This window comes from Electrophorus electricus, chromosome 1 (genome assembly GCF_041902795.1).
Source record: "Electrophorus electricus isolate QZ-2024a chromosome 1, ASM4190279v1, whole genome shotgun sequence".
Classification (NCBI taxonomy): Eukaryota; Metazoa; Chordata; class Actinopteri; order Gymnotiformes; family Gymnotidae; genus Electrophorus; species Electrophorus electricus.
Genome location: NC_137497.1, coordinates 43,519,506 through 43,529,505, shown reverse-complemented (window position 1 = coordinate 43,529,505; position 10,000 = coordinate 43,519,506). Strand labels below are relative to the sequence as shown.

The following is a 10,000-nucleotide window of genomic DNA, read 5'->3' as shown; positions in this document are numbered from 1 at the left end:
GGAAAGCCATGCAAATGAAAAGGGAATTTCCACTGTGCTAATAATTCCCAGTGAATTCCCAGGAATGGAAACCATCTGAGGGTAGATATGTTGGGGAACTTACCTCCGAAGTGGTACGTTCCTCCTGTTGTGATGTGAATAGGGGTGTTGGCTCTCACGACCGAGGCCTCGTCACCATCGATGGTCAGCATAACAAAGTTCTCTTTAGCCAGGAAATGGACATCATGCCATTCCCCATCATTCAACCCCACACCTGTTAACAGAGAGAGGGAGATAGAGAGAGAGCGATGAGACAGAGTAGGGACTTGACCTGAATAATGTAGATATTCTGGACTAATTGGCCCCTCCATGCCTGCGTGACAGTCTATCCACTCTGCCACATTCTGCCCACATTTAGACTGGCACACTAAATGACCACCTGTAGTCATCGTTATGAATCTCCCTTCGGTTCAAAAGTGGCTGGAACCTGCTCACATCTACTACAGTCCTGAATGAAGCGCCGGCCAAATCAGAGCAGGACAAAACCTTTCACATCCACACCGTTCTTTAAAAAACATTTCTACTCAACACATATATAATGTGGCCCTTTCTCACATACCGTAGATTAAATCTGTCATTGATACTATACATATAGATGCTATATATATATATATAAAGATACATAATATCTGTGGATGCCTTCTTGTTGTCAGCTTTTCACAGTACACATAGCAAGACATGTCCTTCATCAGGTCAGAACCTTCAAGATTAGAGCCTTGAGAGGCAGAATGCGTTTACGTCTGAAAACGTGTAATAATAACAATCAATCAGAGTCTTTTAAAGCACAGGCCAAGTTCTTATAGTAGAGGAGTTCCAGTTTAACTGGACATACCACATCACGCAGTTTGACTAAACGCATTTAACAACATGTACATTTCCCTAAACAATACACACAGATGTGTAAAAAGGGGATGGCTCGCTTTCTAAAAATGCAATCAGGGATTATGGGAGGGTTATAATCCGAGATTATGGGAGCGTTATAATCAAATTATGGGAGTGTTATAATCAGAGATTATGGGAGGGTTATAATCAGATATTATGGGAACGTTATAATCAGAGATTATGGGAGGGTTATAATCAGAGATTAAGGGAGGGTTATTCAAGATCGATGCTTTATCACGTGCTGCCTGCCAGAGCTCTCTGACTGCCACACATTCAGCGTCGACAACACGGGGCCCATCTAGCGGGTCAATAGGTTGATGAGCAGTCAATTACGAGGTACGCCTGGAATCCCAATCAGCAGAGTCGTGCCGCCAAGACCTGGATGCCTGATAGCCACGCATTCAGCACCCCTGATCAATAAATCACACGCAGGCATTCTCTACGAACTAGTCACAGCACTGAAGCTCCTTGGCGGGCATTTTGCACACACACACACACACACACACACACACACACACACACACACACACACACACACACACACACACACACACACAGAATTTCTCTCATTCTCTCTCACAGCACGGGGAAGTCCAGTAAATCTGAACAAGACCACAGCACCTTGGCTACACACTACTATAGCTGAGGAATATGTTGGATAGTGATGGCGACTCAAAAGAGGGTTCCCTCCCTCTCTCAACATTTTCATCCATTCATCTCACTCAAACTCTGTCCATTGTGTTCATTTGCAGCTAGCAGCTGGTGTGTGTGAGCAGTGTATGAGCAGAGGCGTTGGACACAGTTGTCAGAGTCTCCTATCTGGAGCGCAAGACAGCAGAACCCACAGATGAGTTCATGCAGAGGATTTGTGAGCTGGCAGTGTGAGTTAGGGGCAGCGCAGAGCAGACAGGGCACAGGTGCCCAGGTTGAAACATGAAATCGCTGTGACACTGAGTTTATGGAAGAACGCGCGACCTGCAGCTAGCCAGCTTTGGCAGTCAGGCGCATACGAAAGCAGCATTAGCACACAGGCAGCACAAGTTGTGTGTGTGTGTAGCAGGACTGCTGCCCATGCTCAGTGATCTGAGTAACCAATCACTAGAGAGGTGAATCATGGGAAGTGCAGTCTTTATGCTCTTCAGCTTCGTGACATGACTACAGCCAGCCTCCATAGTGGCACCTAATTACAGTCCAGCAGCATAAAGGCCATCGGCGCCCTGTCCTGGCATGACCCCTGGGAGAACCTGATATTACTTGTCAGTGTGATGGAATCATTACGAGTGGATGAAACCTCCTGTTAACACACACACACACACAAACCTCCACCCAACCACATTCACAACCTCACACACAACCACTAACACAAACACTCGCTCAACCACACACATGCACGCACAACCGCACACACTCCCAAATTTCTACTGGGGCACTCATAGGCACCTACGTACACACAAACACACACACACACACACAACTAAAGGAGAGAAAGAAAAAAACCCACCCAGCCTGTTTACCAGCAGAGAGGATGTTAGCTGAAGGCCACTGAGTCTCGGACGTGGACAGCTTTGACTGACCCCTGGAGGGCCCTGTCTCCTTGTCCTGTAGAGTGTGAGTGTTTCCGAGGCTCTCTGATGCAGTTACGGGAGCTGCTCTGTGGAATGACTCATCTGCACGGCAAGCCAAGCGTTCCTGGAGGACTGACCAGCGGCATCTAAAGGCCCCAGACACGATGATGTCAGCTAACAAGGCCTGCTGGGTAAGCTTTACCTCCTAAGTCTCAAGAACCCATAAACACCATGACTAACGGCGGCCGTCTGTGGTCAACGGCACTCGTGAGACCAGGATCACAATGTTTCGGCTCTTCTGAGTTCATTTCTCATCTCTGCCTGTACATCAGAAATGTGGTGTAGAAGTTATTCTTCTTTTACCAAGAGATGCTGTTATTTTTTTTAGCTGGTCGTTATTTCAAGTTCACGTAATAATATTTCATGTTTCTCCTTCTCACAGGTCTTAGGTGAGCAGTTCTTAGACGGCCATAAGTGAGATCATTTGTAGAGAGAGTTATTAAAACATTCCACACATATTTCTTAAAAAATTGACCAATAGTCTCTACTAACAATTCACACTTCAATTGATAAACAGACTCGGTGAATGTCAGTGTGATGCAAATGTGCTAATCAGAAGCTCCTCTCATTCAGTTACAAGATGGACACCAAATTACTCCCCAGCTGTGCCCACCCAGTGATTTCTGGTCTTTGGATTCATGTAGGTCTGCTACACCTGTGTCCCGGCGGTCTGGCTGGGACACTAGCAGATGCTTCATGGGCCAGGTGGGAAAATCCACTTCCCAAATGGATCTTTTTCATCCAGAAGGACAAGGGATGTTTGGGGGAGGGATTTCTATTCAGGATTGTTAAAAAAGGACCAGATGTCTCTGTACTTTTCATGGTGTAAACATGGAGAAATGGATGCGGATCAGATTTAAATGTACTTTTGTTGATATCGTTCCATAAATATCCCCACCCAGGACGCTCAGGATTCAGTTTGGGCGTGAGGGTGGACAGGGTGTGTGTGTGTTGACCTTGCCCACACATCCGTGTGTTCGGGCACACACACGCACTACAAGCTACAAGCTCTGCAGAGGAAAAGAACATCACGGGAGTCTGAGGCCTTTATGAGAGATATGAAAGGCATATACGCCCGGAAAAGAAATGCTAACGAGCCGGATTTCAACTGCCACACGAGCAAGACGCACTGTGGTTTGCAGGAGTGACGAGGCTCAGAAAAGCTAAAAACACATTCTGCCTGCGGAGGAGGTCACATTGGAAGCGTTTTACGTCGTCGTTGCAGGTTCGGCTCAGACCCGTTAAGAGTTTCTAACAGCAAAATGGGTCGTAAACCGTCAGGCCTTTAACTTCTGACTGAAGTGAATTCATAATTGAAGAATAAAATAACCTTGGGCTGTCCTGTTTAAGAGGCGTGACGTGGCTTTCAGCTGAGCCTGCCACTTACGGGATCTAGATGGGAGTGCCGAGAGTCACATGAAGTCAAATTAGTCATAAAGATTTGCGATAAGAAAAAAATAAGTTTGTAATAAAATCTACAAATTTTTAAAAGGCGTATTTGCTGGCCTTTCATTTAGAACCGTCATAATAGGAGGATAAAAACAAACAGCACAATACAACACTAGTGTAATGAAACCGATGACGACCTTAGATCAGGAGCGACAGAGCTGACCACTGCTTTCAGTCACCTCCAAAAGGAAAAGTAATTTTGTCTTTCTGCCAGTTGCTAAAAAGGGAGGAACATGTTTATTTTTTTTTACTGGTAATATTTGACCCAGACAGACTCTGAAGGAGGAAAATCACATTTGGAAAAAGAAGTGGACCTCAGAGTGAGTGAAAATGTAGCTTGTGTCCAGCAATGTTTATTATGGCAGAGTAATGCCCAAGCTTTAATTTAAATGCAATGTCTGATAAATTGCTACAGGATTTTCAGGAGAGGTCAATCAGACCCGACCGTATTTGACCATCAGACACAGATTACACACAAACACAATCAAACACAGATGTGTTTGATTACACATTACGCACGTGGTTGCTGTGTTGGCTCGCGATCATTGCTAATTCTGCATGGATATCCAGGACCAGGACGTCAAAGAAACTACAGCGTCCAGATTCGCCTTTGAAGCCTGTCATAAACAAACTCCTCTGGCAAGCCAAACGGACAGTTCCCAAGCATTTGTCCAGATTCCTGTTTGGAATTCCACTCACGAAGGTGTTACGCAGGACAGAGAGAAGGAGCCTCTCTAGGGACACATATAGAATAGCCCAGTTGCATCTCTTCCCACTTAATTCTCTGCATGGCCTCCTCCGTTACTTAGGAACATGGCCTGCGCAGTAAAATGCTGTCTACGCCCCCCTCAGCAGAGGAGCTCTTACGGGTAAGAGCAGAAACGCCATTACACAAAAAAATTCAATTTGTGATCGCATTTCCTTCTGCATTGTGAATGTAAACATGGACATATGACATATGATTCTTTTGTGCACATGCAGAAATCAAGGGATGTACAGCCACCAAGTGTAGAGTCCAGCAGTGATACAAACAGAGGACTGATACCAGTATAGTCAGTCAGTGCAGATGACTGATACCAGTATAGCCAGTCAGGGTGAGATAAGGAAGCACAGAAAGTAATGTAGGGATTTATGTGCCAAATGCAAAACCATTAAAAAGAAACTATAAATAGTGGCAGTTGTTGAAAAAATAGTGAATGGCATGAATACTGAAAAATCAAATATGGCAAACACAAATGATTAAATTATGAAAACAAACAGTACATTTCATAAACTTTAAAATGAATTATTGCCTGCTGTGTTTTACTGTAGTTTTACCAAAGTCTTATTTATAAGATTAGACGGATTAAGAGATTGGACAGATTAAGGTGTTGCTGACAGGCCTTAAAAGCACTTCCTATTAAACCTTCCAACATGTGCTCATATATGAGTGTAACAGGAAAGAACAGATTGAGTGAAAGTCTGAAGAAAATACTCTGCTAGTAAACAGATCTGACAAAAATCCTGAACACTTGACACTGACCATTCCTTTCAACAACAGTGTTAAACCACTTTTTAAAAACATCACATGTGTGAGTGCTGACCAATACCACCATGGACCATGACTGTTAGAGCTGTTTAATGAGTGTATAACCTATTAAAAATATTATATACACACACACACACACACACACACACATACACACACACACACACACACACACGCGCACACACGCACACACGCACACACACGCACACTCGCACACACACACACACACACACACACACACACACACACACACACACACAAGTATTGAACACATCAACAATTTTCTAAGTAAGTGTATTTCTTAAGGCAATATTGACATGAAATTCTCACCAGATGTCAGTAACAACTCATCCAATCCACACATGCAAAGACATCAAACCATAGATGTCCATAAATTAAGCTATGTGTAATAAATTAAGCTATGTGTAATAAATTAAGCTATGTGTAATAATAAATGACATAGGGGAAACATATTGAACACATGAAGAAGGAGAGGTGCAAAAAGCCATGGAAAGTCATGACACCAGCTGAAATCTATCAGTAATTAGAAAGCAATCCTGCCACTTAATGTACTTAGTGCAAATTAATGTCTGCTGGTTCAACTGATGGCCTATAAAAAGGTGTCTCATTACCAAGGTGCCACACAAGAAACATCTCATGATGGAGAAAACCTGTTAGCTCTTTCAAGACCTTTGCAACTTTATTGTAAAACTTACTGATGGAATTAGTTACAGAAGAATTTCTAAACTACTGAAGGTTATAGTGAGCACTGTTGGGGCCATAATCCGGAAGTGTAAAGAACATCATTTCACCATAAACTGTCCACGACCAGCTGCTCACTGCAAGATTTCAGACAGAGGAGTGAAAAAAAATATCAGAAGAGTTCTCCAAGAGTCAAGGACCACCTGTGGAGAGCTACAGAAAGACCTGGAATCAGCAGGTACAACTGTTTCAAAGAAAACAATAAGTAATGCACTCAACCTCCATGGCCTGTATGCACGTTCACCACACAAGACTCCATTGCTGAAGAAAAAGCATGTTGAAGCACGTTTAAAGTTTGCTCAACAACATTTAGACAAGCCTGTGAAATACTGGGAGAATATATTCTGGTCAGATGAGACCAAAATTGAACTCTTTGGATGCCATAATACACACCTATTTTGGAGGTCAAAAGGCACTGCAAATCACCCCCAAAACACCATTCCAACAGTGAAGTTTGGAGGTGAGAACATCATGGTGTGGGGCTGTTTTTCAGCATATGGCACTGGCACGCTTCATATAAATGAAGGAAGGATGAATGGACAAATGTACCGAGACATTATTTATAAAAATCTGTTGCCATCTACCAGGAAGATGAAGATGAAATGAGGGTGGACATTTCAGCAAGACAATGATCCCAAACACAGCCAATGAAACGCTCAATTGGTTTCAGAGAAAGAAAATAAAGCTCCGAGAATGGCCCAGCCAATCACCTGACCTGAACCCAACTGAACATCTATGAAACTAAAGCTCAGCGTTCATAGAAGGAGCCGACAGAACCTTCAGGATTTGAAGTGTGTTTGTGTGGAAGAATGGGCCAAAATCACACCCGAGCAATGCATGTGACTGGTTTCTCCATTCAGGAGGCGTCTTGAAGCTGCCGTCACCAACAAAGACTTTTGTACGAAGTATTAAATACATTTCAGAAGCGTGTCCAATACTTTTTCCTTGTGTCATTTTTCATTATTACACATTATTTATAGACATCTATGGTTTGATTTCTTTGCATGTGTGGATTGGATGGGTTGTTGCCGACATCTGGTGAGAATTTCATGTCAATAGAACCTTTAGAAATATATTTACTGAGAAAATTGGTGACGTGTTCAATACTTTTCAACCGCTGTATGTGTGTATGTATGTGTGTGTATATATATATATATATATATATATATAGGACCCAAAGTTTCCCTGCAGGACATCGTCCAGACAACTGCACTGTCTCCGCTGGCAGGCCTTCTTCCCAATAGTGCATCCTGGTGCCATCTCTTCTGCAGGTAATCCACACAATGTAAAAGGATGTGTGGTTCATCAGACCAGACCATCTGGCCCAGGTCAGATGCTCACGTGAAAATAGTGTAGCTATTTTTGGACGTGGACGGGTGTACCCTGGACTGGCGTACCCTGGATTGACACCATGACTGGTCTGTCACCAAACACACCAAACTGTAATGCACAGCATGTCCTCACACCTTTCATCCACATGAACTTTCTGCGTTACAGTATCTCTTCTGCTGGACTGGACCAGACAAACTAGCCTTTGCCCCATGTGCAGAACAATGAGCCTTGAACCTTGACCCATAACCCTGTTGCCAGTTCACCAGTTTTAACTAGTTTTCGTTGGTACTAACCACTGCATACGGGGAACACCCCACAAGACCTGCTGAGTCTGACTCAGTCATCTAGCCATCACAGTTCTGCCCTCGGCACAGTCACTAGGATCCTAACACTGGACCGTTTAAACTGCTCCAATACATCAACTTCAAAAACTGAGTCTTCACCTGCCTGATACATCCTACCCATTCACCAGACCAGTTTTAATAGAATATTTACTCTTGTTCACTTCACCTGTCAGTGGCTTGAATGTTATACCTGATTGGTTTATTTACCTTAGCAAGCAGCAAAATAAATGCATAAAAGACCGGACAGTGTGTTTATATCCGCCGGCCCCTAACCTGGGCAAACAGAAACACTGGGCACTCGGAAGAAGTGCAAAGCCAAATAGAATTTAAGTGGTCATCTCTGAGCGCCATCAGTGCAGTGGCTGGCATCTCTCACCGTCTTTCTGACCTTCAGCAGAGAGCTTGGTATAAACCAGACAAGCTTCACAGTAACGTGGGTCCCTTCAGGTTAGCCGACGCTAAACGCTGCACTTTCCTGTGATTATGCTGTGCCATTCTGTTTGGCAGGAAGTCTGAATCACATCAGCTCAGGCAGACAAGTGTTACGGACTGAAACACAAAGTCGAGACAAATTTCTAAAAATCCACAGAGCTCCATATATCCGGATCTGAGTTCTACTGCAGATCAATACGGGACAGGAAGTCTGGAGGAAAAGGCAGCTGTCTGTGTCTCTTTCCAAGAGACTTCGCACACCTTGAAGGCATCAGCCAAAGCACAGATGACCGCGTTTAATAACCAGAGAACAAAAGATACCAAACTTGGCGAATGCTTCCTTGTTTCTTTTTTTTTTTTTTTTTAAACAAATGATTGCATTAACACAGCGGAACAAGCCCGGGATCAGTGTGATTCATCAACCTGCCAGTCATGTGACTTGCCCCTGCAGTTTAAGTGCCCTGGATTTCTCTGGTTATTTTCAGCCGCCCTGTCAATTTTGGTTTATGATTTGATATGCAGCGATGCTCCCAGCACCTGTTACTTTTGCTTAGAGGGTAAAAAAACACCCAAAGTCTGAACACCATAAAAGAGTAACAATCAAGCACACTAGGAGAACCAGGATTTCCAAACATCCATTCCCATTTTTCTGTTAATTTTGGTGGGCTAGTATGTCATTGGTCTCAGCAATCTTCAGTGCGTATAATGATACACAAAGAAAGAAGAGTCACACTTTCTCAAAATGTTGCATACTTACAGAAAAAAAAAATCACCATGTTGTGCTTATCTTGCCGCTCACTCAACAGCATGTTAAATCGCTATGCAAATTATCTTTCCACAACCACAGACACTTACTCATTAGTGAAGGAAAAACTCAGTATCTAAGTCTTACTCTGTAAGCTTGAGTTAAGAAATAACAGATCCTGGCAGATGAAAGGTTACAGTGTTTTGCAGATGAACCTCACTATTAGCTACCATGACAACTCATGTAGACATTTCTCCTGGTTTCTCCATGTGCTCATAGTACATATTCTGTCTGCTTCCCTCAAGAGAAATCTGTTTTTAAAAAAAAATCCATTTTACGGCCCTTGACAAGATGAATAATTTTGTGAAATTAGTGAAATGAAAAAGTAAACTCAAGAACACCTGGAAAAATACCAAGCCTGGAAAGTGATAGTACAGCTGCTCAGAAAGTAGGAAAGTATGCACTTATCTGAGGCTCTGTGAGGAATCTTCACACCTCCAAAGCCAATTTACACATCAGTAGGAAGAGACAGGTCCTATGATTCATCCCAGAGGAGACAGGTCCTATGACCCCACCCAGAGGAGACAGGTCCTATGATTCATCCCAGAGGAGACAGGTCCTATGACCCCACCCAGAGGAGACAGGTCCTATGATTCATCCCAGAGGAGACAGGTCCTATGACCCCACCCAGAGGAGACAGGTCCTATGATTCATCCCAGAGGAGACAGGTCCTATGATTCATCCCAGAGGAGACAGGTCCTATGATTCATCCCAGAGGAGACAGGTCCTATGATTCATCCCAGAGGAGACAGAAAGTCCCACCTATCCTTCAGCCGGCCCTCCTGATGCGGCTCCTACTGTG

The 10,000-nt window shown here is 43.6% G+C and overlaps 1 protein-coding gene across 3 annotated transcripts in view; it reads right to left on the bottom strand.

The window, feature by feature from the left end:
- cntnap2a (contactin associated protein 2a) overlaps positions 1 to 10,000 on the bottom strand; it is a 300,311-nt gene that overhangs the window by 139,480 nt on the left and 150,831 nt on the right. For all 3 annotated transcript variants that reach the window (XM_035526372.2, XM_035526373.2, XM_081721274.1), the window contains exon 9: positions 104 to 253. In XM_035526372.2, the coding sequence (XP_035382265.1) occupies positions 104 to 253 (150 nt within the window). The remainder of the gene's footprint in view (positions 1 to 103; positions 254 to 10,000) is intronic.